The 27611-nt window shown below is 43.6% G+C and overlaps 1 protein-coding gene across 10 annotated transcripts in view; it reads left to right on the top strand.

Moving 5' to 3' along the window:
- The window catches only part of SYNE3 (spectrin repeat containing nuclear envelope family member 3), an 87444-nt gene that overhangs the window by 8401 nt on the left and 51432 nt on the right, over window positions 1-27611 (top strand). The window contains exon 1 of one of the 10 annotated variants that reach the window (XM_030006788.2): window positions 6983-7066. The exons of 4 other annotated variants lie outside the window; for them this stretch is intronic. Coding sequence is in view for 1 of the 6 variants with exons in the window: in XM_030006753.2 (XP_029862613.1) it covers window positions 19788-19869 (82 nt within the window). In the remaining 5 variants the exon portion in view is untranslated. 5 more of the 10 variants (XM_030006775.2, XM_030006791.2, XM_041121833.1 and 2 more) reach the window with 5 other exon arrangements.

Here is a 27611-nt window from a genome sequence, read left to right on the forward strand (position 1 = left end):
CTTACCTTTAAGTTAATTTCTTGCAATTCAATGATCGAAGTCTCAATGCTGCAGTGCTCTGAACTCTTCCTCTGAAATTCATAGTAGACTTCCTCCCTTGCTGATGTCCATGGCAGCTGAGATTGCTCAGCAGCCTCCTTGGTCATAGCTAGTAACTCGCAGGATAAAGAACTTGTACTGGAAAGTTGTGTGCTATTTAACTGTAGCACTTGTTGGGCTTGTACAAAGGCCTGTTTTATAATCAGCTTGACTTCATTTAAAAAAAGAAAAAAGCATTTGCGCCCTGTGAACAAAAGCCTGGGAAAAAGCTCTGAGTTTTAGAACAAGCCCTTTTCTTGTGACAGTGGGGCACAGATCACTGAATTGTCCTTGGACTCCCTTCCCCATTAGTAGCCCTTTTGCTCTTTGTCCAGAGATTTGTTTAGATACTAGTTTGCAATTGTTGCTAGTCCTGGGAAACATGAGGAGACAAAGGTACATCCTAGCAGCTGCTTTCTGTCACTGTACTTTAGTTTGAGATGCTTGGTCAGAGGAAGTTGATCTGTGCTCTGTTGTAGTTTCATGCTAGACTACTGTGGTGAATGATTTAAGGTCCTTGTGCCATGGAAGGAGGAAAGTAAAACTAAAGGCTTCTCCTAGAACTATAGTCTTTTAAACACTGGCATACAAGTGTTGTTTTGTGTAGCATGTGTTTCCCATCCCTTACAAGACTAGATGCAAACAAATAAATTGTTTCACAAAGCTGGCATATCTAGAAACAGGGAGACTAGTACAGATGAAAGTGTAGCTCCAGACTGCTGAGTCTCAGGGAAATCAAAATACCAAAACTGCACTTGCGGTGTGAAGGGAAGCAAAGAGAGCCACATGTAGTCGCATGTGATTAATTTTAATAGTAGAAAGCTTATGGAATGTTATATTTCAACAGTTGTCTTTGCTACTTATCCAGAGGACTCCAAAGAGTATTTTTTTTTTAAACCACCTTCTGGCATCTCCTTCTGTAACTTTAAAAAAAAAAAAAAAAAAAATTATGGAGAGGAGCAAGGAGAAAAAGAAAAAACAATCCACTGGAGTTGGACACAGATTTGGCTTCAAATCCTGATTTTCAGTGAGCCTTGGCTTCCCCTGGCTTGGCTTCTGCTGATGTCAGTGGGGGCATTGCTATTAGTTACAACAGTTATCATTGCATACTCCTAAACCTACAACCTTCCATTTTGTTGCTGCTTCCTTCAAACTTTAAAGGTAGAAGTCAACATAACCCTTCCCTCATCTGCTTTCTGGCATGGCTAGATTGCTGCTCCAGAACATCTAGTCTTCTTTTCTAGGCACATTCAGACTCTCTAGCAAACTGTGTGTCTGCCTGTGGTTTGAGGTTTCTGGGTGCTACTGTAATACAGTCAGTAAACCTTTTTTGTTCCACAGAGAGTTCACACCATAAATTAATAATTGCATAAAATCTGACTTGTCTTCAGCTGCTGTCTCAAAGATTAAAAATGCTGATTATATGTAGGATTATTCATAAACCTAATTAATTTTCATACTTTTTTTTTTAAAAGTGGGTTAATATTGGGGCTTTTTCCTGTGTAAATAGAGTATAAAACACATGCAAAACAGATAATATCTTTCATTTCAAAATGTGGGGAGACATTTGGACTTGTCTTTATTCTTATACCAGTTTACCATGGATGTCAAGTCTGTGTTCTTTAATTCACTTATTAATTAATCAAATTCTCATAGGTGAAAAACATGAAGATTTACAGGTAAGGAATAGTTTCTGGTTTTAATATACCAGCTATAATTCATGTGATTTTTAGACTATCTTTCTCATTGTTTGTAGGCTTGCACGGGATTCACAAGTGGTATGTGCTCTGTAAGTGCAGTGCTCCAAACCACATAAGCCTCAGCAGTCCCACTGTCCTATCTCATCGGGAGGGAGACATGTCGTCTGAGCAAGCTTCTCTATTTCTATTTACTAGTGGAGAAACTTTTTTTTTTTTTTACCCCCTTCTTTTCTCAAAGATACTTTTACACTCTTCTCTAGTTTGCAGCCTCCTTCTATTTCCATGTTAACTTATCTTCCTAACTTAAACAGGTCACTGAGGGCTGAAAAGACACTTGGGAACAGAGAGCTATGCAGAATAGTGCACTTCAAAAATATATTGTGAAGGAGGTAGCTGAAATCAGGGAAGATTCCTCAAAGAAACAAAGTAAATTCAATCTTTTGTTCTCATTGCAAAATGTAGATATAAACTCTATTTCCTGCATAGCTGCGAAGCTTGCTGATGCCTAAATGTTACAACTTGGCAGAAAAAAAAAAAAAACCTCTCAAGTAACTCCAGGGTATGGGGCACAGAGAGCAAACAGTGTGGGACTTCATAGTCTGCTAGTGAAGATGCTCCTCAGGGCAAGGAGAGTCACAGCTTGGGGTTCTGCTCCTACCTGTCTGTGCCTCTGATTTGGTCTATGCTCAGTTGTTCTCTGGTTGACACTTTTGCTTGAAGAATATTTTTTAGAGCAAAATAATTATATTGGTACTCAGATACACAGTCTTAATTTTTTTTCTATATAGAAGCAGTATTAAAAAAAGCTTCCTTTTAATAAAGCCAACATGAGGACTTTCACTACTGCAGATGCATCAGGAAAACTGCACCAGTGTAGTTAAGTGTACAATGACCTTTTTCTATTGTTTTTCTGTTTGCTAGCTGTGAAGTGATACTGCTTCCACAGTTCAAGTCTGATCCCTTTATCAGCTTTTAACACCCTTAGTGTACTCTTTTGGGCACTGAGTGTTTCTTCTTATATTTAGGGAGAAAAGAAAAGCTTTCCGAGTGCTTTCAGACTGCTAAAGATGTGTAGGCCCCGGACTGAAAACAAACAAGAGCAGAGACTGTGAGAACCTGCAAAGAAAATAGGTAGAAGAAATAATGATGCTCAGGAAAGGGAGTTGCTGCTTTGCTCAGGAGACAAAAATTGTTTGATATAAGCATGGAGGGTGAATGTTATTTATGAATGTTTTGATAGTGCTGGAGGACTCCAGTATCGTCAGTGACAAGTGTTCCTTTAGAGCATATGTTCCAAATAATATGGTGTGATTCAGGCAAGTGGTGTTCACGTGAATCCTGATATGTCTAGTGCGTGTGATGCAAACAGTCTGTTTTGCTCATAAATAAATGGAGCAGTGCCTCAGCTGGTTCATACTGGCTTAACTCTTTTTGAATTCAGTGGACTTATGTCAGTTTTTGTCTGCTAACCTTGCTCACGCATTATTTTTACTGTTAGGCTTGCTTCCATCAATTGCAGAAGCTGCAGAGATCTGAGGCTTCTTCAGCAGTATCTTGCACCTAACAGAAAACTTGAAACAAATTTCCTCTGTTTCTAACTGAATACACTTACTGCAGTTCTGGGAGTGATATTGGGAGTAGTAAGTCCAGATTTAAATATCCTATGTGCTGAAGGCTCCTATTCTCAGAAGGGTATATGGGTGTAAAGGGCTTGGTTTACAACAGTTGATTTAATGGATGTTAACACTCTGTGTATTTAACACTGTGCAAACTCCATTTGACTGCAGTCTTCTGTGATACTTGCTAACTTCCAGTTTGAGATGAAATTCCAAATTTGAAAACTAATTAATAAGGGGCACCAACTATCACTTTTCTTCTCTTCACATGGAAGCATACAGGCACAAAAAATCCAAAAATCAGTTAATTTGGAATCTGTCTTGTAGAATCTGTGCTTAAATTTCAGGTGTCCTTGGAGTGTTAAAATATCCAAATCTGTCCATGAGTTAGAACTCAGGTGAATAGAAAATGCTTAACTATGGGGGAGTATTTGGGCCAGGGGCATCAGAACTGATCCTGTACATAGCACAAAGTCCCACTACCCTGTCAGTCCGTGCCCAGGATGTGGAGCAGAATTAGACAAAACATAAATTCCAAAATATGCCACAGGGAGAATGTGAAATGCCAGGTTAAGTCCGGATGATCTCTGCATGAATACAGGGCAGGAAGTTAGCCTGGTTCACTGATGTGGTCCTTGCCCTAGTGCTCCTGAAGATCCACTGTTTTGACATTAGCATTTAGAGTTTATGGCTCTTCATTCCACACTGACTGAGGAGAGAGTGCTTCTGTAGCAACTCCTACCACCACCCACAGAAGCTTTCTGTCAAGCAATGTGCAACTTCTAGTAGCTATAAAATAACGCAAAAAAAAAAAAACCCCAAACCTGTGAAGCCCCAATGTTGAAACCTGTCATGCCAAAGACATGTGTCACTGGTATGCTGCACACAAATGTTACTCTGCCAACAAATGTTGTTCTTCCCACCCCAAGACTGCCATGTGACTCATTAGTTGAATAACCATTTTACATTGCTGTACCCAAGCAAACATAAAGGGAAACATCTTAATATCTTTTAATACTTGTTTGTCATCAGTTATGAGTGTGAATAAATGGGCATGTTATGCTAATAAGAGAGAGCAGCTACCCTGCAGCATTATAAGTGCTCCTCTGTTGTCCTAAAGATGTGCAGGTCTTCCTGTGGAATAAACCATGCCAACACCATTGTTACTTTTGCAGTATTTGGTGCTTTCCACCTAGTCTCATGGGTATTCTGCTTATCACAGGAAATGTCTGAAAATGCTGTATATTCACTGACAAATACTTGTGGTTTGGTTGAGAGGCTTGGCCAACTGCTTCTAAAAATACATTCCTTTCTTCCAAGGAAAGAGAGCTAGGTCTGCTGCTCTTTCCTTTTCAGAAACTCCTCCACCCTTCTACACTGCTTGCAGTCATTCTAACCTCTCCTTTGTTGTTTAGGTGTGGTGTGTGGGCAGCTTTATATTGTTTGGGTACTGCACTGAATGCTCATTTACTTAATGCCTGCTGTTTGCCTGTGTATATTTGTTTTTCTAACTCAGCATGTACAAAGCTGTTTGAGGTAGTAAAATCGGAGCCATGAAAGCTTCTACATTGGGAAATGCAGAAAAGGAGCTTAATGCAAGCAATTTTTAGATACAGTGATACATTGTCTAACACCAGCAAGCTTTCTGAATACAAGGGGCTGTTTTTATTTTGGACTTGAAAAGGTCTAGGTATATAAAGTAATTTCTGAGGGGTGGCTTCAGAAGGTATTAATTGCTGCCAGTGAGGGTTGCTCATGTACTCGCTGTGATGACAGCCAGTTTTCCCAATGCAAATTCACAGATAAGATTTTCAGTTCCCTATCACCTACCTATTCTAGACACATTCTTTTGGAGTCCAACCATTTTGGGTTGTAACCAGTTCCTCACACTATTCCAAAAGTCATTATGACATAATCAGCTCTGAATTACTATGCGGCAAAAGCAGGTGCATAGGCATAGATGCAGTTTTTACACTGGTGATAGAAACTTTGTTCCAGGTAAATAGTCTGTCAAAACTACTCTAGTAAATAAATTTGATTTCCCAAGTTAGGTGATAGGCTTGTCCACAAACAGCGGGAGATTACAGCATTCAGTTTCCCTCTCAGTGACAACTTAAAAAGTCATAGTCACCTCAAAATGTGCCACTACAGGACCCACCATGGGCATTCAGAGATTCAAAGTCAGAACCAGCTATAAAAGTACACTCCTCACCATTAAGTTCTGACAAAATTTCCATTTACCTTTTCCACTGCTGGTGAGGGATGGTGATTCCTGAAGGTTTCGGAACAATTTCAGTATAGAGCTATTCCAATTAAGGCTGTGTTGGTGCATGGATGGCAGATGACCTTGAATACCTGGGTGTGGGCCGAAGTGAGCCCATGAAGGCTCCCCTGGCTGATGCAGCCAGATAACACTACTGATGTGGGCCAGCCTATCCCACCTGGCATTAGAGGGTAGAGAGCTGTTGTCCCCTGCTTCTCACCCTCTCTTCACTTCTGAACCACGTATCTCAAGGCTCTTGGCCGCACTACTGTTATCCGTGGTCAGAGACTTTTATCACAAATAGCTGGTTTTTCTGCTCATTGGGCAGATGAACTGCTCAAGTTCCCAGCAGCAGAGGGCAGCAATATAACCTCTGCCAAAGAGTATGTTTTTGTGCCTTATGAAATACAAACTTCTTCACATGCTCATTCGGTTTGTTTACGTTGTATTATTGTTCAAATACAAAGCAGCTGTTCGTTCTTTCCTCCTTCCCTCCCTGTGGCTCGAAGCACTGGCTTTTGTGTGATGATAAGTTTCTGATGCCGCAGATTGAGCACAAGATGTGGACGACTCTCTGGCTTCTCTCGCTGGGCTACAGAACTGATGCTGTGGCTGGCAACATACCACCACTGCTGCTCCTTTTGTTGCTAACTGATTTTTCCATAATAACCTGAGCATACGCTGTAGTCTTTTTGCTGGGATAGGTTACAGAGGAAACAGGGTTTGTTTCCTAAGTGTTTGGTTGGTGGTTAGTTTTTTTGGTTTTTCCAAAATGTCAGTTACACCACTCTGTGCATCCAAAGGAATTCCTGTTTGTACTAACCGCGATGAGCTGGGGTTGTTTCATTTACATGTAACTGCTGAAACGCAGGCCGCCTTCTTGCTGTCTGGGCATTCAAAAGAAACGTTAAGAACCTTGCCCAGGTGTTGGCACGGATCGCTGGGGCTACCGGCACCTGTCAAGATCGTCCGTGGTTTGTCACCCATCTCCTGCCGTTTGGCGACTCTCACAGTTCCAAGTCTCCCAGAAGATGGTACTGTGAGAAACTCGGCTGCTTCTCTTCTACTGCGTTTTACTCCGCTAAAAACAGCGGAGTGCCGGCGCTCACCTGGTGCCTGTGGCCACGGCCGCTCGCCTGCCGCCGCGCCAGGACAGCCTGCAGCGCGCCGGGCCGGCCTGCTCCCGGCCCCCGGGCAGGGACGGGGCCTGCCGGGCCGCCTGCCCGCGCCCCCGCTGCCCTCGGAGGGGCTCCTCTCACGGCAGCTCCCGGCCGGCAGGGCGGGCCGGCGGCGCCGGCCGCGGCCCGCGTTACATAACGCCGCCCGCCGGGCCGGGCCGCGGCGGCGAGGGCGGGCTCTCCGCGCAGCCCCCGGAGCGGCGGGGCCCGTGCCGGGCGGCCCCGGCGAGGGTGAGTGAGCGGCCGCAGCGCGGGGCGGGACGGAAGAGGCACCGCGGCCCCTGGGGCTGCCGGCGGGGGAAGCGGCGGCGGCGGCGGGTGCCGCGGCGGTGAGTGGGACGCCGGCCCGCGGGAAGGGGCCTGCGGCGCTGCCGGGGGCGCTGCTCGGGGCCTGCTGCCGGGGGAGTTGGGCGGGGGGGGGGCAGTATAACGGTGAGGCGGCGGCGCCCCGGGACTGCGGCGTCCCGTCCTGTCCCGCCGGGGAGGGGGGCCGGCGCAGCGCAGGGGAGGCTCGGCTCGGCTCGGCTCGGCTCGGCTCACCTCACCTCACTGACAGCCCGCCCGGCGCCCAGACCCGCCTCCCGTTGCTCGGCGCTGCCCCCCCGGCCCCGGCCCGCGCCCCTCCGCCTCCGGGATCGGCGAGGCGGGGTGAAACGCCGCCAAGGCAGCGGGCGCTCGGCCCCGCCGCCGCCCGCCTGGCAGCCGCCGCGCCTTGGCTTGTCCCCCGAGCCGACCGCCCCGGTGCCGTCCCCCGCCGCGCAGGTTTGTGGTGCCGCCGCACGGTGTAACGGTTGCAGCGGGTACAGCCGGAAAGGAGGCAGGAGCGGAGGCAGGGCTTCTCCTGGCCAAGGCAGCTCTCTGGGCAGTACGAGGGCTCCCTGTCTACTACTGATACGTATATAGTAACGTAGCTGCAGGAACTGCAACGCACCGCCCTAAATAATATAAGCTAAACGGGTAAAACCTTCTCTTTAGCTTCTTTTTTTTTTTAAAAATCGCATCTGTGAATGAGTACCTGCCTGCTGGGAGCGCTCAACTGCATTCTGCAACTTTTCCTTCCCAGCTGTCAGGCTCTTGCCAAAGCCGGGTTGCTCAGCGTTGTCAAATGTCTTCGTCTGTCGGTCCCTGCTGCCGGGACTCTACTGCAGTTGCCAAGCTCCTTGTTTCTTTCTCCTTCCCCAGCCTCTCTCCCCTTCAGATCTATTAAATAGACCCTAGCTCGGCTCTCATTCCCCTTAAGCAGGTCTGACCTTGTCTCCCTTTTTCTTCCCAGTTAGGTTTCCCAGTTTTTCTGTGATAAGAGCTGCTACCCTCGTTTTTAGATTCTGTACGACTTCTGTATGTAAACCCCCCCCACCCCAATGTGTGGTAAGGCTTCAGTTTCTCATACGCTTGTTTCTGATATCTCTTTTATTCACAAATCGTTATTTGTTTGACCTGGGTGAATTTAGGTCTTTGTCCAGGAAACCTGTATTCCTAGAAATGGCTCTACTCAAACAGGTTAACAGACTGAAATCTGCAGGAATTATGGATGTATATGGTGATTAATTATGAAAATGATGGTTGCAAGACACTGCTTTCTTTTGCAAGTTCATCAGAGCGGGATGCCTGCCTTCTCTTTTGCCTCAAATCTAAGCCTGGCTATCTTAAATCATTAATGAAAAAGACTATCGCTACGCTACTTTTACCAGCTCCTTGCCACTACTTTTCAATGTTCATTTTAAGCCCTAGGCATGCTGCATGCCATTTGAAAATCTTTGTACACAGTGGTGGTTTTCTGGGGAAAGAATTTAAAAAACGCAACAAAACTTTAAAAGCTGATTGGTTGCTTCAAGTGTTTTCCTCTTTTTCTAAAAGTGTCTCAAATCTGTGGGTTGTTGAAATGCACATCAGCTGGGCACAGCCTCCGTGGTTGCCAAGTGTGTGAGCCAGTTGGATCTCAAGGAAATGTAACTTGCTGCAGTCAGTCCTGTGGCGACTTTCATTTCAACAAGATGCAAACATCTTTTGGTGAGTCACGGGGCATTGTTCCCTACAAACGAGCTGCCAGGAAGTGGAGTCTGACAAAGCTGATGGGCTCTCTATAAAAACAGTTTTCCCCTACACCCAGTGCTGTTTTCAGATTCTTTGTGAATCATCAGATCCGGAGTCCTCTCAAATCCAAAATGAAGGCAGAATTAGCTACCATTCAGGGTGCGGTACTGTGGTGCTTGACTCTCTTCTTGTAGTCTTTCTTCTGATAGTTCCAGTTCTTTCCTTCAGCCATGTATTTCACTGCTTCTCCTTTCCCTCCCATCCTAGTCAAGACTTCTGCTGTGCTTCCAAGTCTGTTCCTGGTGTGTATTGTCCTCTGTGTGGCCTTCGTGCACTGACCTTACTGAAAAGAGTGTCTAGCTTTTCCTCTTGTATAAGCCATTTTTCTGTGCCCTTCCAGTTATCTGTGGCTTTCAAATCATCCTGAAAACCTCTGTGTACACTTGTGGATGCTCGGCCTCAGGATGTGGCTGTACCTGCATCCACATGACTGTGAAGAGCAATGCCACTGCCTGAGGGGATGCTCCAAACCTAGCACCTGCATCACAGCTTCAAAAAGATAACTAGCCTTCATCTTTTAGCATAGCTTCTGTTGGAAACAAGGTTTATGCCATGCCTTAATATGTGTACGCACATACATCTTGGTATTTGTCCCTTAAATATTATTTTATTGCCGTTTTCCAGTTTAAACTGAGTGTGACATAAGGAGAACAGCTCCGAGGTAATTAAGTTCTTGCAAATTTTGTAGAAACAGGCCAACAAGGAAAAGCAAGTCTAGAGTCAGACACTTGCCAATTTTCTCCAGTTTTTAGCTTAGTGACTGAGTGATACATTCATATGTGACTGCCTCCATTTGGCAATGAGATATTTGGTGTAAATAAAGTTGCAGAGAGAAAAGGAGAAGGATTTTCTGGGTGAATGCCCCTGAACTGGCATCTCCCTCAAAACTTCAAAGAAGATAAATAACTCTGATTTGACACATCACATTTTGAACGTGGAAACAGAAAATCTTAGTACAGTTCAGTGTAAACATTTAATCAACCAAGGAACACAGTTCTGTAGGAGATGTGATTTCATGAGTTGTGCTGGTCACAAAGAGCTTTGTTTTTACATCTCTGCATCTCCAGGGCACAGCTCCTGTCTTTGTTCTGCCAGGCACACATTTGCGCAAGTACATCAAGTAAAGAAGGGCTATGATCTCATCTAGTGTCTTTAGATCTATTATATTTTGACAAAATTGGCCAACAGTTTCAAGACTTGCCGAATGTCATCATATAAGCATAATTCCCTTGAAACCAAGCAAAAGTGATGATCACTCATCCTGACTTAGAATAATGTATTCCTTGATGCAGCTGGTAGGGCAAATCCCAGATCATCTCTAGCAATGACAAGATACTGGATTTTTGTTTTGTTTTGGGTTTTTTTAATTGTTGGTCCTTGTCAGCTGTAGATGGGATTTTGTGGCACAGCTATGACCTGTCCTGGCAAACTTGTTCTACCATATATACAGGTGTGATGATGTCCTTAGAAAGGATCCCTTTACAACTGCATTGTACATGTCCACATAAGGACTGTGGGCTAAGTGTGAATCCTGGTGACTCAAGCATGTGAAAGGGAGAAGCCACATGGTAACAGGAAAATTCTTGAGCTCCTGGGATGGTAACAGAGGGTGTAACTGGCAAGGGAGTTTTTACTTGGCACAGTTATCTGGAGAGAAAGGTATTCAGGCACCTGAGATCAACAGGAATAAATATGAGGTTCCTAAATACCTCTCTGAGTCTGGCTAAAAACCTCCTCACTGTCTTTGGAGTGTAGGCAGTGGAACACTTTTATTCTTCAAGGAAAATATCTCTTAAGGTAGTACTTACTGATGGTCAGTAATGTCTCAGCTTTCATTTGACTGCAATTCTGTGAAATTAAAAAATGCAGAGGAGGTGTTCAGGGTCTTTTTTGATCATGTGGGTCTGCTCTGCAAAAAACTGAATGGTAGGATTTGTGCCTTTAGTTAATATTGATTAAATAAAAGTACTCTGAAATGACACAAGAAAAACTGAAAAGTTTAAAACTCAGTGTTTAAACTTCAAAGCTCAGCCTGATATTGATTAGTGGTAGGCCCCAAACTACACGTTCTTGAATTTTGCTAAAGTTTTTGTCTGAAATGTCATTCCATTGCCTGTAGCTGATATTGGCATATGTATTTAGGAAGGTAGAATTTTCTTATAACAATTCTTCTGTGACTAGTTGTAGTGTTGTCAGCATCAACTTAAGTAAATTTTCAAACAAAAGAACAAAATTGTATTTTTCTTGTTTGTTCTCTAGTGTTTGACTGTTTAGGGCATAACAGTCAGAGTTTTAAAGAAATAGAGTCTTTTTAAATGAAAGTGGAGATTCTTACATAAAGAGCTCTCCTTACACACTCTTCTCCAGAGCTGGAGCTTCAAGTTGGTCCTTGCCTTCCATGAGAATCCGTGACTCTGTAACATCCTGACTTGCGACTGGATGAAGGCAGGGCAAGTAGTAAACATGCTGTCTGTTAGACATTGCTGTTGAATTCACTGCTTCACAGAATCAAAGTACTGTGAACTGTTGCTTATCATTATATGTTCCTGTGTTGCTAATAAATTGAATCACAGGGTGGTACTGCCTGTATTACAAAAAAATGACTTGTGGAGTTGTGAGCCTTGCGGTATTTAACTTCAGCTATCTGAAGTGGCCCCACCTCAGTGTTGAAATAAACATGGTAGATCTGACAGGGAAGGGCATTCTCATTGACACCACGTGTCAGGTTAATAAGCAATCTTTCATGTCTCTGTCTGTGCACACAGCTTAATTGTATTCCAAGGAAGAATGCATTGATTTTAAAGATGATGTGGACTCATTTGTTTCCCTTTAGCAGAACTGACTTTTCATGTCCCTGTTGGTACAAGCATCTTTTCTATGTTACACTTAAACAGAAGACATGGGCTTGATATGAAGTCCTTCATATCAAGGGATTTCAAAGGAATTTCTGCTTTGACTGTAATAGGCTGAGGATTAAGCGGCAATCTCAGCCTTGGGATCTCACTGAACAGATGCATGAAATAATGTACTGGAAGGAATCGAACGAGACAGCATGAAACAAGGAGAACCATGAGATTGTAATTTGCTTGGAATTCAGATATCAAGCTGTGGCTTGCTTGTTTTGTTCTTGATTACTGTTTGTTTAGTGGTATTAAAAGGTGAAATAACTGTTGTTACAGTTGTACTATGCAGAAAGCCTTTTCAGAAATGTGACAGTAATACTTGGGAGCACAAGATGAATGAGAGGCCCATGTGGGATAGCTTGTGCTGGGGGACTTACTGTTATACTTAGTAGATATAGTGCCTGTCACCAGGGAATCCTAGAAACACTTTACATAAGGCTGCATGCTACTCCCCTGGCACCAGTTGATGATGATGATAATAATAATAATGTTAGAATAGAATAGTATATTTCAGTTGGAATGGACCTACAGTGATCATCTAGTCCAACTGCCTGACCACTTCAAGGTTGACCAAAACTCAGAGCATGTTATTAGGGGCATTGTCCAAAAGCCTCTTAAACACCAACAGGCTTGGGGCATTGACCACCTCTCTAGGAAGCCTGTTCCAGTGTTTGACCACCCTCTCAGTAAAGAAATGCATCCTAACGTCCAGTCTAAACCTCCCCTGGCACAGCTTTGGACCATTCCCAGGTGTCCTGTCACTGGATCCCAGGGCGAAGAGCTCAGCACCTCCCTCTCCACTTCCCCTCCTCAGGAAGCTGCAGAGAGCAATGAGGTCGCCCCTCAGCCTCCTTTTCTCCAAACTAGACAAACCCAGAGTCCTCAGCCACTCCTCATGGGACATTCCTTCCAGCTGTGTCACTGTCTTTGTTGCCCTCCTCTGGACACATTTGAGTACCTTAACATCATTCTTAAATTGTGGGGCCCAGAGCTGCACACAGTACTCAAGGTGAGGCTGCACCAACGCTAAATACAACCAGATGATAAAAAAAAAGCTCAATATAGCAAGTTGATAAAAAACCCCTATTGGCTTTAGTAGGAGAGCAGTCAGACCTGCAAAAACCTTTGGGTTCCTTTGAGGCAGGTAGATATTACTGTATCTGTGGGACAGCTGAGCAAAGTGAAGCACGTGATACTGTGGTGTTTGCCCAGGTGATGCAGGAATTCATTGGCAGAGTGAGAACAGCGACAGAAGTCTGACTGGTAGCCCAGTTGGCAGGCTTCCTCTCCCAGGCACGTTCCTCCCACTGCTGGAGAGTAACAGCACTTTGTAACCTCTTTCAGTGTCACTAAATAACAGAATATTCAGGAAGTTGTTTGATGGAGTGAGAGATGTTCTTCAAGGCTCCTTGAAAATATGTGATTTTCAACGAGTGTACCCTTAAGTACTGTTTTGATCCAGGCTGGCGTATACAACCAGAGTTCTCATGAACTCTCCTGAAACTGTTTTCATAGTTCTGCTAAGTAAACAGCACAGTCATCAAGGCCTTAATCCAAACAACATACAAGTTGAGCATGTATTTTTGAGCACATGGTCATCTTTTTCTTCATGCGTTGGACCGATTCAGAAGAGCTGTGTTCTCTGCCACAGGTTTGCTCTGTGATGTTGAAGGAGGATGTACGATCAGAGGTTTAAAATGGGACCAGTGATGTTAGGTGCTTCATGTTTTGATGAGTCTGGCACCATCTGTCAGAGGCTACATTTGAAAGACAGATGCTGCTGAGAGCATTAGTGTCTCCATCTGTGAAATGGGGACACTAACACGTGATCTCATAGGGTACACTTGATGTGTGTAGCAACTGTGTTGTAGGTAGTAGGTTGGAGGGTGTCATGGGTGACACAGAGTAAACCACCCATAGTGGATCTGGATACTTGGGTTTATTTAAAAAAGAGCAAGATTGGAGCTTTTACCCTATGAGATTCTCTCACACACTGACTCACCTACTCACTCAGCTGGACTGACACAACAGCATTAAAAAAATTAAGCTGTGAAAAAAGTGTAGGGTTACTTTTGGCTGTATTTTCTCTCCACCTTACATAGAAGTGATATGTGATTTAAAGCACTGCATGCTTGTCTTTTGTTTTCCTGACATTACGATGAGTCAATCCTAGCAGAAAAACACGTGTTGCCTCTGACTGAGAAGTAGTTTAAGAGTTGTAACAGCTGGTCTTTATCCAGGCTTTGTACCCTGTTGTCCGTCCAGCCTGTAGAAGTTCAGGGAAGCAGAATGTGGAAAGCGTACAGACACTGATGTACCTGCTGTGTTTTCAAGTCAGTTAGATGGAAAGGTAGGGTCATGTGAGGAAATATGCCCCTGCCTTAAAGATTCTGTGAGTAAATAAAAGAAACCAATCTTTGCAGCTGTCAGTTCTTCCCCAGGCTGTGCATTTCCTTTAACTTAGATGACTGAATTTTCTTAATGCAAAAGTCTCTTTGCATGAGCACTCTTGAGTCTCTGTGGGAACGTGGTAGTGGTTATATGAATGGCAGATGACAGCAGTTGACAAATGTAGGTGATGTTTCTTATATAAGTCAGCAAAAATGGTCTAGGGTTTGTACATAGCTAATAACACTAGCTCAGTAAACACCAGAGAAGCGCCTGGGTTAATTTAGATCTCCAGATAAAGACAGCACCCAAGGAAAAATTTTCTTGTTACCTTGTCTTTTAAGGCCACAGGAGTTGGGGTAGAAATCTTGGCTTTGTGACAATATTGCCCTTGGCTTCACCAGAGCCTGGGATTTTCCCTTGTATTCTCAGATTATAGACCTGCTGACTCCATTAGTTGTTCTGTCAGTGGGTGCACACTGCTGGTATGAGATACCTATGTACAGAAAATGTCTTCAATCTAAAAGAAAGAAAAAAAATTCAAGTTTCTCTGTTTTGGGTTTTTTTTTTTAATATACAAGCTTCTAATTCCTGTATTGTAGGACTTTCCCCCTCTCCTCGCGTCCTTGTTCCCTAGTTACTACTTAATTTTTTTAAGACCCTTTCAGTGTAGAATTAATTTCTTTACCCAGATTTTCTCAGATCCAACCCCAGGTATAACTGCTTCTCCTCTGAAGCACTTCAGTTGGAAGGCAGTGCCCTTGCCACCAAGCTCTTAAGGTGCTAAAGGCCAAGCTCCAGAGCTAAAAGTCCTCGTCAGAAAAATGGCCCTGTTATGGAGATCCCCAAAATGATTGTTCCCTGCCCTGAGAGAAGCTCATGAGTAAGTGTAGAATCAATAAATTAAAAATTAGGGAGACAAAGAAGAAGGAAGAAAGAGAATGATGGTGAAGCAGTAAGAGGAAGTTACTGCTGCAAGGAGGTGAGGGAGCAGGAGCGTGTCCCTGGCATTGCCTGGCAGCTGCCTGCACCCTGGGTTGTGTGAGGCAGTCATAGCTGTGCCACCTCCAGCTGTCCACAGTATGGCTTTCATCACTGCCCATCACACTAGATCTCGCTGCCCACATCCCTGTTTTGCCTGCAATAGCATATACTTTCTCCAGTGCTGCGGAAGATGGGTAGGAACATCTTCTGTCCATTTGCAAAATACCCTTTCTTCAGACGCTCCCTTAGAGGCATCCCTTGTCATGATGCTTGTCCACCGTAACCAGCTGATGGCAGCTACCTCGGGGGTGCTTGGGACAGGGCTACCGGCAACTCTGAAGATATTCTTGCCTTCAGCATTACTTTATTTGTCCCCTCAGCTGTTTGCTTGTCCAGCTATTGTGTATAGCGAGAATACGTAATGATGGAGGAGGGCTGGTACTGTCATTCTGGTCTGCGGAGCGAAGTAGCATTTGCTGTCTGATGAAAGAGCGGAAGGTGTTTATAAAAAACATTATTGTAAGTAATTACATGAACACATTTAATCCCAATGTGTCACAGCTTTTCTTCTTTTTTTTTTTTTTTTTTTTTTAAAAAAAAGCCCTGCTAGTGTTGAATAGTTGTAGTTGGTCAGTGCTGAGGAATTTAGCTGGATGTTAACAGGCTGCTTCAGCACTCCACCTGTAATTGTTTTCTATAGTGTGCCCTTCCCATGTCGTCTATCACTCTGGTATTTGTGAAGTGCTTTTAGGTTATTGCTACTAGCAGGTTACACCTCCAGATCAGGGATTTGCAGATAGATTTTTTTCTTTTTTTAGTTAAGCAACTATACCAGCAGCTAACTCATATCTTGGTTCTTTTAGTTTTGCTCAGATCAGTTCTGACATTCTTCAGGGTTTGGTTTTGTGTGTGGGTTGTGTTTGGGGGGGGGGGGTTTAATGCTAACTGGTAAAGTCAAAATACTTTTTTTCTTGTTGAATGGGACAGAGCATAATGACTACCTCAGCCTGATCTTCCAGATGCTTAGCTTGCAGGTGGGACACCTGAATCATTAGGCTATGCCTAATGATTAGGTTCTGCGTGATGATTCATTATTTACACAGAGTGAAATTGTAGCAGAAAGAGAGACCAAGAACTTGAAGGCTTTTCTGTGCCACCCCTGCCAGTACCTCCAAGCCCAGTACTTAGGACAATCTGAATGCTTGGTGTGGGTGTTCCTTTTCTGAAAAGTCCTTTCACAGCAATTCCAAACCAGATTCTTTGGGGAGTAGCAATTTCATGGACGGTCCCTTTATACCAGTGTTATTCCAATTCAGAATAAAATATAGTTAGAAATACGATCTTTCCCAGAAGATGGAAATTTTGATTCCCACACATCCGCAAGCTGCATTTAATTTGTTACTGAGAGAGCAGCTTCCACCTCTGGCCAGCCTACGATACCAACCTCTGCTAACACTCGGTAGACTTTCACCTGGGCACTTTCACGCTTTTGCTCCCAGTCGTGTCCTCACGTGTAATCCTTCCCAAATCCACGTCATGACCATCTCTCAGATTCCTCCTTAAAACTCTTTTGCTGCAATGTCTGTGGAGATTTAACCATGGTTAGGCAGCTGCTGCTCTGCCTGTGGCTTTTGACCCTGGCTAATACTGCCTCATTGCTCCTATGTGTGTCCCCTCTGTATCCATATTCTGCCTCTTCTCTTCTGCCTCAGCGGTAACCTTGGTGAATTGCGGATGCCACTGCTGCTCTACACATGCTACCTGCAGCATGGTGGAGTGCTGGTTCACAGCTATGACCTGAGCCTCTGCAGAGTAGTAAGAATATATAACACAGTTGTAATGGTCATCTTGGAAGAAAATTTTTTATACTGCTCCTCTGTTTCCTACCTGCGCGGTTTCATAGCTCTTCATCAGAGCTCAGGCAACGCTTTATAATTTATGACCCTTGTAACCCTACTGGGGTGACAACTTCTGTCTCCTCAACAGTTAGTGGTCTGGTACATCACCGCTGTTCAAAGATACAGATGATTAGTGGGCAATGAGGCCAGTCTGTCTGGAGTATCACTTAAGTACAGTAGGTTAATCGGTGGGGCAGTGTAGTCATTTAACTCCATGGCCTGCACTGGGTTTGCAGAAATATATTTCCTTTGCAGTGCCTGCAGACTGTAAGGTAATCTAAGATCATCCAACTGGTTTTCTTACAGATGTAATTGAATCCATCTTTGAACATAGAGATGTCAGGCTAAAGAAGGGACCATTTAAATGCTTTCCACTACCACAACAGAAATGATAGTTGGCTTGAAGAGTGGGAAAAACACTGTTCCATCCCTTGCTGGAACTGAAAATAGTGTTCTTTGCATGGGAAAGAAGGGAATGGCAGGTCAGATGTTGTGGGAACATTTGGAATATTTTGCTGAAACTGCAGTTTCCTTTTAAAATATGGAAAAATGTAAAATCAAATTTGGTCTAAAGGGAATTATGCTCAAGTGGTAGTCTAGGATTTATATATTTAAAATATGTTGTGATACTAACTTACTGAAAGTTTTATGGGGAATGCTGTGTTTCTGACTGTTAGTTTGATCCTTTCATTGCTGCCTCCAGGTTGTGGCTGACTGTACTCACCAGGGTAGCTGCTGGGCTCCTTTGCTTTCTAGGTTAGTCATTGAAAGAGACCGCTTCTTACTGTGTTTTAGAAGCTGCTGTGCATGCATAGCTGATGTTAGCCATATATGCTCTCCTTCCTCAGTACTAGTAGTTTCAGTCCTTTTATTATTTTTTTAACAGGACTATGGCAAATTTACAGTGACTATGGGATTTACCACAGGAGAGAGAGAACAGGGGAAAAGCATGTGAAGGGGTTCATTTATAGGCATTTTAAACTCCACCATTCGTACAGCAACACAATCCTAAAACAACTCTGATTTGACTTTCAGATAAATAGACCACTCTCCAGTTTGCATTCCCCCAGGCATTTTATATTTTAATCTGCAGGCTGATGTGTTTTGAGATGTTCTTATCATTTCTAAGGGTTATTCACGTTAGCAAAAGGATGACAGGACAGTTGGAAAATAGCTGGTGTATCAGTTCCCTCTCTAGAGGTATTGACAGGCGTTGCTAACTCCTAAGATGTTCCTCCTCTTCTGTCCCTTGTTTTTTTCACCATTGGTGACAGAATTGTTCGTTCACTTGGCTTCATTGGGATCACCATTGCACATGGTCACAGCGTAGCTAAGGCTACTGGTCTTCAGTTAATCCTCTGTATTAGCAGCTTCACAGGGTTAGCTTGATCAAGAGCTTCTACTCCATTGCTGTTCTTCCACCTAGATTTTCATCCCGTCTTTGTTCCTCTCTTCAGTTTTTCCTCACACTGTTCACTTGTGCTGCCTGATTCTGAAATGGGTGGAGAGATTCATAGTTTTATCCCTGTTTGCACCTGTAACTTCTAATTTGGAAGTAGAATTTGAAGCAATTTTTTCCCCCATGTTTTATTTTCACTGATTTCTCCACCTTTCCTCCTTACTTTTATTATAATCCTAGAAATGCTGCTCAGTCTAGTACAAATTATGATACACAGCAGCTGTAAAACTAGAGAGATTGCTGGCCATATGGACTTGCTTTGAATTTACACCAGCTTGAGTGTAAGTGGGATCTGGTTTGGTCCTGGAGTATATTAACTAGATTTACACCATTAGGATGATGCAAATGGCAGTGGGTGGGTAGACCAAACCAGTGGGTTTCACTGAATGTCTAACAGCAGACGTAACCAGTGGGATCATAATTAATTGAAGGAGAATGCTGCTTTATATTTTCCAATAGTTTTGGGAAATAGGGAATGGAGAATTCATCATGTGCTCCATCACAAGAGACAGCTGATGCCTACAAAGTGTATTCCATTCAGTCGAATTGTGCAGCAGTGGTATTGCCTGAAAATATTGGCTAACCTCTTTTTCGCATTGCACGGTTGTAACTGAGAGCAGAATCTAGATTAGTGTGTCAGTCTGTGAAGGGAATCTCGTGCTAGAGAGCTGAGAGTAAAAAAGAAGCGGAAGATGAGGTGGGTAGAAAGGAAAATTATAATTATGTTAGAGGTTGGGCTAATGATTTCTAAAAATCTCGGCTCTGACATGTACCTGTCTCCACTTTTACTTCTTGCTGGTTTTCATGCTGCGTATTCTGGACTAACTCCTGTTCAGCAAACATCTGTCAGGCATAATAATTTCAAGCATTAATCCTTACAGGAATTAACCAGCTTGTTAGTTGATGACCTGAACTAGATAGTTTCTGGGGATTATTGCTATTTAAATCTTACCTACCTTGCAAACAGTGGCAGCATGCTGTGCGGGTTTTCTTTTATTTTCTTTTTTTTTTTTTTTTTTTTTTCCTGGGCTGATATGTCTTTAGATTGTCATCCCCTCTTTCACTCCTACCACGCAGTAGGAGGCAGAGAGGAAATCCTGTGCTACCTCCGACATGAGTAAGGAGGAAGCCGCTGGTTTCTCTTCGCGCCAGACTCGCTCGTGCTGCCGGCCGTGCCGAACCACTGTCGTAACGCCACGCAGAGGCCAGGCTGGATTGCACTTGCCATGCTGGAAACCCATGGGGGAACTTTGATGAAATCGCCACAGGCTTTTACCTGCCCTTTTTTCCAGAATTCCCAGGATTTTGGTAAGGTTTTTTCACGGTTTGTTACTTTTGTTTCGTAATGAAGTGAGGTGGTTGTAGCCATGCAGCCTGTCTGTACATTTTGGCTCCTAATAATTTTTGAACTCATTTTTCACTTTCCCTTAAATTTGCCAGAGAGATGGAAGCGTCAAAGATACTAAGTTCCCTGAAATTTCAAGGATTTGACTTTTCATCATAAGGAGGTAGAAATGAGTGGCCTGCTGGGGGAGGGCAATGACCGAGGGCTCCGGCAGCACGCGGCTGGTGACACACACCAAGACCAGCCCATTCGCACGCTCGTCTCCAGAGAAAGCCCACGCCTGGCCTCCTGCTCGGTGCCAGTGCCGCAGGGCGCTGGCAGAGAGGATGGGAGCATTGGAGGGCCCTGTGCGACAAAATAAGGCCTGATTGATAAACTGTTTTGTGAGCAGCAGGCCAGGATGCGGAACTCCTTCATGTAAGGCAGGAAAAGAGAAGCGAAAATATCCCTACCGTGGTGCTCACCACGAGGGTCAGAGATAAGGGGCAGACAGTGAAGTTAATAGAGTGTCTCTTGGGAGTTGGAGTGTTGCTGGCACTCAGTACATGGTATCAGCTTTTACAGCCCCCAAGTGTTCACCAAATCGGGACTGCTGAGATCCCTTCCCTGAAGTTTGTTCAATAGTGTGGCTTTAAGGTCCCATATGTGACTGTTGAAACCTGGGTGTACGGAATAAGCTAAAAAGAGATTAAAGAAATTCAGTATTATTTTTTTAAGTAGGGAGTATAGTTTGCACAAGCGTTGTCGCATGTGTTGTGCTCATTGAGCCCAAACGTGGCCATTGGAGGCTCTGTTGTGCTGTGGTTTAGCAGTGGTTCCCTGTCACAGAGTCATAGAATCATAGAATGGTTTGGGTTGGAAGGGACCTTATCGATCATCTAGTTCCAACCCCCCTGCCATGGGCAGAATCAGATGCATTTTCCTCCAGGAAGGCGATCACCTGCTTCTCCTGTTTTCTGAATCAGCCTTTAGCAAGGTACTGCTGAGCCCTGATCTATGAATTCAAAGGAGAAATAGCAGGGGAAAATTCCAGTGATGCCTTTAAAATATAACAAGTGTTTGTTGTACCTTTAAAAGATGGCATTGGAGACTAATGAAGAAAGATTATTATTCTTTTAGATCAAAGTTAAGGCTGTGCCATGATGTGTATTGCTCCCTATAGAATAATTATATATTACTGGGGTTATAAGAATCTATATCTTTACACTTCTTCCTTCTTTCAAATGTTTGAGAATTGTTAGTGCTATGACACATCTGTCAGGAGATGTTTCTCAAATATGCCAGCATCTGTGTGCAAATCCTCAGCTGATATAAACCCCTGTTGCTCTAAATGTATCTTCGTGTTAGCTCTCTGGCAGCCGGCGGCCCCAGAGATATGCACCATAATATTTAGGGTGGGATTTTCAAAGTTGCTGAGAAGAAGTAGGCCCTGAGGTCCCATTGGAGTCTAAATAGAGCTGAGCTGCCTGATCTTTTCAGATGTTCGCAGGAAAAAAAGAGCTCTGTTTTCTTATAGTTTTCAATTTTTAAAAGGTAATTAAAAGTGGATGATGTAAGAGTGGGAAGAATAAGCATCGGCTTTACTCTCGCTGCTCAGCATAGTAATTAATCTGTGATCACAGCTTTAAATAACTCTCTGGTCCTCCTCACTGGAGGTGGACTGCTGACAAACACGGCTTACTGCTGGGTCCTGCTGCCACTTTACTCTTTCTTTTAGTTTTGATTAATCTCAGTAGGAGGAGGTTCAAATCCTATTTAGGTTTATGAACTATAGGACTTCAGTCCTCAATCAGGCTAAAAAGACTACTAAAAAGGCAGTGCTGCTTCATCTCAGAGGCGTTCTTCATCCCTGTTGTGAAATCCTGGGCTATCAGAGCGCTGGAGTTGTGGCGATGGTGTTTTCTTTACAGAACTGAAAGTGTGCTTGCACTCCAGCGGCTGCTAGGACTGGTCTTTGCAATTGAAAGCAGAGATGCGGTCTTGCTCTTTAACCCACAGTGCCTGGTGAGCACGCACAGTGGGAGGGTAACGAAGACATGGAAACTGCAATAGTTCAGGCAAAAATGAGTCACGAGAAAGCAGCCTGTTTTATTCAATTCCAGAAGTGTTCTCAGCCACTCAAAATTAATTTATATCCACCATTTTGCAGTGGTCTACTTTGTTTCTGAGCTTAGGGATGAGGTTGCTGGCAGTTCCAGTAAGTGTATTTTGTTTGGGACACAGGCTGGCCTTGTTTGTCCGTGGGTTTGTCTAAACAGAAACCAGTGCCGTTTTGCAACATAAAGCCTGGCATTATCAGCTTAATGCAAATATGACTTTAAATTATGTCCAGAGTGCTGGCTGTTCGGGTCTAGCTTTACTTACCCTGCTATATGGTTTTGACAGCGTTTCAAGTGTTTAGCTCTTGCAGTGGTCATTTTTCTCTTCCTTTATATAAACACGTCTTCCTGTTGTGTACAAATTAAAATCTGCTATTTTTTCCATGATCATGTGCTTTGATCCCATGAAGATAACGCTTATTTTAATCAACTTCAGTATTTAAAATTAGTATTGTCCTACTTGCTAACTATTTTTTTAATTCCAATGAGTCTCTCTTTCACCATATAAATATCTCATTAGCATCATCCTAGTGATAATGTTTTGAAAGATATATCTGAGAAATCTTATGTTTTGGGGAGTTAGTCCTTCAGCTGTTCCCCTAAAGGGGACAAAAGATATTGGGCCCTTAGAGTATACTTGTTAAGTACTTGCAAGTGACTTTATTTCTAACAAATATTTCTAGTAAATACTTGACTTAAAAGGTTTATTAGTTTAAAAGCTGTGTGCTTAGTGCTCCCAGGTTGTACACAATTGCTCACTTGGAGGCAGAGGCATTTGACTAATGGTCAAATGAGATTTTAACACTGGTTTTGTAAGGGGGGGGGGGAATTGTATGTGCAAAAAACCCCTGAATCCAAATGTGGAAACAGCGATGTGGAAGAGGAAAGGATGCAGACTTTGAGACAGATTGACATCCCATAGCCCTGAGCACCCACATTACAATTGTAGGCCTCCTCAGGACATGGGGTTCCTGCAGAAGGCACATTGTCCCACCTCTGGCATGGATCCTTGCTTGGAAGTGCCCCTCTCTCGCTCTGACTCCCCAGGGAATCGCAGGGCTTCTAGCTCAAGGTGTCCCACCGACAGCCTGAGGTCCATTGCAATGAATCCTCTCTCCTGGTGAGAGACACACTTCTGAGTCGCAGCGTGTTTGCAGACACCAAGCTGACGCCACGTGCTTTAGCAGGGCTTGAGGATCTCTTAGTATCTCTGGCTTCAAGGGGTGGGCGGAGGACATGGGTGGTGGAACCACCACAGTTTGCACAGAGCACTGGAAATGCAGCTGCGGTCTCTAACGGCCCTTTCTGCATTCCACCTTTCCATGTCCCTAAGTGCACACTGACGCCTTGCTTTCATTGCTGAACCCTTCTGACATGCCGTCTGTAATCTCTTTGGGACAGAGGTATTATCCTTTTAACTGTAGGGCACTTCTGCTCACCGCAAGGTGCTGTGAAAGCGCACTCTTCGTACGCAGATTAACACATTGGGGTCCTGATTATGAAAATGGCCCTCGGGAGTCACTGTGTGACAAACTGCACACAAACGAGAAGAGCTGCTGCCAGCCAGCCGGGGAAGACGGACAATTGCTTACTAGGGTTGTGATGCCAAACCAAAATTAAGCAGCACAGCTGGGGTATTAAGAATTGCAAGGAAGAATTACTTGGGGATAGTCTACAGAGCAAAAATAATTTGCAGAATATATTTGGCAAATAGTTAGGAATAACCACACCTTTGAGAAAATGAGATTGTCAGTACACAATATATGACCAGCAAAAGAGGAACGATTTATCAGATATATTATTCACTCTGAATTATTCACTGATCTCTAGCCAAGAGGCAGATACCTCAGAGGTTTATTAGTCAGTGTATCAGTGCTGTGACTGGCACCCGGTACTGAGGCATCATACAGTCTGTGGAGGACAAGTGGGAGATAATTAAATACATAAATTCTAGCCTCCAGAGACTGTGAGACTAATGCGCCATTGGCTTGCAGTGCTTTTTCATTGGCTGACTGATGGTAAAACTCTTAGGGAGCTGAGCAAAGCTGAAACCTAGCCTACTTCAGCAGCTGGGGACAAGTCACAAGCTGTAGATTGCTGGTAAGCCCACAGGTACCTTTCAGGGCCAATTTCTGAAGCAGATTCCCTGGATCTGAAGAATCTCTGCTGAAGTTATAGAGCAGAGGTGTTTAACCTGTGATTTCCCAGACGAAAGAGTCTGTGAATGGTAATTAGGAAAAGGAAGTCTCTTGTCATTAAGTTTAAAGTCACTAAACAGAGATCTGCATCTCTGTAGAGATACTTGAAAGGGTACATATTGGAAAAGGTTGAAAATCACTCTCTGCAGTGTTTATTAACTGAATTAACAATTTTGTTCTTGTCCTTTCAAGTATTTCCTTCTTGCCTAGAGGCAAGAAACAAAGTGCCTTTGAAGGTGAGGTGTTAATCTATAAAGGGGTTAGAGATAGCCTTACTCCCCAGGGGGGCTGAGTGAATAAATGCTCTGAAGATTGTTTAATACCTCAATAATGTGGGGATAGAAGATCAAAATCTAAATCAGACAGATACCTAATATAGATACTCTATCTCCTTGGTGGTAAAAAGGAATTCTGGATCAGTACTAAAACCTGCATTTTACTTACCTAATTGAATCGTGGTAGACCAGCTGTGTGTGTGGAGTGTATGGAGTGGGGAGACATTTGTGATAGAGTCCTCACCTATACTTTTTACTTCCAAATGACTTGAAGATTGAAATATAAAAGTGCTGTGGTTAGATCTACTGATTGTCATTCCTGATACTAAAAGGGAAGATAGCCCCAGGACCCAACTCTGCCTTACTTGCACATGATGATTCCATTCAGGTATAGAACTATTTTAAAATGTCAATCCCTTTTTTTGGGAAATGGCTTTTTAGACCTGGGAATTACATATTTTCCACAGCAGTCTTAGAAAACAAAAAGATAGGCCGTTTGCACTGGCTGTCATCAAAGTCTGAAATTAATCTTTAAACAAATGATTGAAAAAAATCAGGCTTTTTTGAGAGTTAGCTTGCGCAGAACGTGTCTCTGCTTTTCAGTTTTTTGTATCAAATAGAAAATTGTCAGGTGATCATGTTGTGGCAGAACGTCTTGCATTAGCCATAGGCTTCCTATGAATGGTTTTGTAAGGGAAGGGAAATGGTTATGATATACACGAGTGCTGTATGTACTCATGACGTTCGCATTCCTTGGTTGAAGGGAATGCTTGTAAGTAGGATATGGATGTGTTTATTCCAAAAAACTATTTATTCTCTAGCTCATTAATTAGGGCAAACAATCGCTGACTGTCATAAACATTCACTGCAAATAACACAGGAAAGGGCTCTGTTGGAAGATGGCCAAGGTGATAGGATTAATGTGTTGAGCCTCTAAAAGACTATGCTGGAAGTAACGACACCTTTTATTTGAAACCTTGAGGGCTTGTGCACCTACTCAGGCGGTTTAACTCAGCTCTACGTGGGTGTGGCTACCCCGGAGGCTTTCAGTCCCTCGGCTGGTAAAGCATCAGCTAATAACGCGATGCAAAATAGCTCCTCCTGGAGTAGACCAAGAATATTCAGCTTTGGAAAGACAACGGTCAGTGCTTCGCTTCTCTGTGATCTGTGCCAATGACTGACCCTCCACTCCAGCCTGAAGCAGACGGGTCAGAGCTCTCTTTACTGTATCAAGGGAAGGTGAAAAGTTATTAAATTATCCCAGATATTATTAAATTATCCCAGAACCAAAATTGCTTCCACACTCATGCATTTGTATAAAATTTGACACAGTCCAATGGGTTTTTTTAAAATCTTTTTAAAATCTTTTCACATTCAGTCCCAGAACCAAGTGGAAAGGGTTATGAAAAGTTTGAAGTATTTCAATAATCAGAAAACGGTTTCCCTAATGGTGAGTGATTTGAATTTCCTGGAGCATTTTTTGTACTTTTATTTTTGTAAGAACTGGGTTCTGGAAACTATTCAAGTAGTACATGGATATAGGATTCCAAGACATATTGAAGCCATTTAAAAGCCTGTGTTCTGTAAATGTAGGGTTTAAAAGAATGTGTAAAATGGGAGTGGTTGTGAGAAATGTTTTAAGAAGTTTGTTTTTTTTTTTTTTAAAAAAAGCAGCATGACTTGGCAGAGATAAAATAGTACGTTAGGAAACATTGCAAAATAATAGGATAATCCTAACAAAAAGATACTGCGCTTGCAAAATACCTTTAAAAGCTCTCAGTAGTGCATTAAAAATACTAAATAAGTAAATCTCGCAATACCCTTGTGCGAGTTATTAGATGCACTAGAAAAATTGCTGAAGTAGCAGTACTTGAGGAAGAAGTGCTTGCAGAAATTTGGCCCTGCGAGTGCTGGTGGATCACATAGAGGATGACCTGTGCTTTTGACTGTGTCAGGGTCTGCCGTGGAGACCCAGACACCTCCGTGTCCCTCAGTGGTGCTGCTACCATGTAGTGGCTCCAAGAGCTACAATGCAGAGCAGTCAGCTAATTAATTTATCCGTTCTTTCAGTGGGACGGCTCCAAGACCGCGGCTGATACAAGGCTGCCTCTGTACCTCTTCTCTTCAGCCCAGCCCAACACAGAGGAGGCAGAGCTCAGGAGCTGAGCAGATTTTGTAAGCAAAACCCAGCTGCTGTTGCTTTGGATCTCATGAATTCATGTTGGGGTATTCAGCCTGTGGCTCGTGGGCAAGCTAGGGGGGCAGTGCGTGTGTCCCCAGCACCCTGCCAGCTGCCCCTTCTCCTCAGGGAGCTTGGGAACAGGTGGTGGGTTACAGTCCTCCGACTTCCCTCCTTGCTAAATGGCTTTGTGCCTGGATGAGAGAGGGGGAGAGGAGTGATGCTGACTTGAGATGGGGGTGTGTTGCCACAGGAGTTCACCTTTCCCTCTAACAAAGGTACAGATGTCCCGTGTGTGGTAGCCAAGCCGCAGGCAGCCCAGTACAAGCCCTGCTTGTGCTGTGGGTGTGCAGGGGGTCTGGCAGAGCAACGGGGCAAGGGCTGAGGCATCGTGCCCTCTGTGGCACTGAAACACGTGTGCCTACTCAGACGCTGCCAGCCACTGTTTTGGGGGCCGTGGAGGTTTGATTCAGAGAAGGTAGGAAGACCAGTGTTGTGGGGGAGGTTCAGCTAAAGGATTCTGGAGCTTATCTGTGTCTCACATTTTCCTGTTCCTGAAACGTGCTTTTTATAACCTCTGGACATGCTGCAGGAGCTGTCCTGAGTCAGCTGTGTTCAGCACCCTGAAATATGCTTCTTCCTTACCTCTAATAAGTAACTGTGTTATTGCATTTGGGCAAATAAAACTTGGTTTTGCTCAGCATCTCATTATCTATGCCAGAATTTCTTATCTGTAGTTATTACCCTCATTTAGTAACATATGTATAGAGATGCTAAATGCTTTCTGCAGTATAAATATGCCTTCCATGGTATGAATTAATATACTGATTCAAGTGGCATTAAAATGAAAAGCTGTTTGGAACAGCTACATGCATGTGAAAATGACTATGATAAAAATAATTTTGTACAAATTGCTCAGAGGATCGCACCTGTGATTAAGGGGAGGCTTTCCGT

Source organism: Aquila chrysaetos, chromosome 2, assembly GCF_900496995.4.
Source record: "Aquila chrysaetos chrysaetos chromosome 2, bAquChr1.4, whole genome shotgun sequence".
In the NCBI taxonomy this organism is placed as follows: Eukaryota; Metazoa; Chordata; class Aves; order Accipitriformes; family Accipitridae; genus Aquila; species Aquila chrysaetos.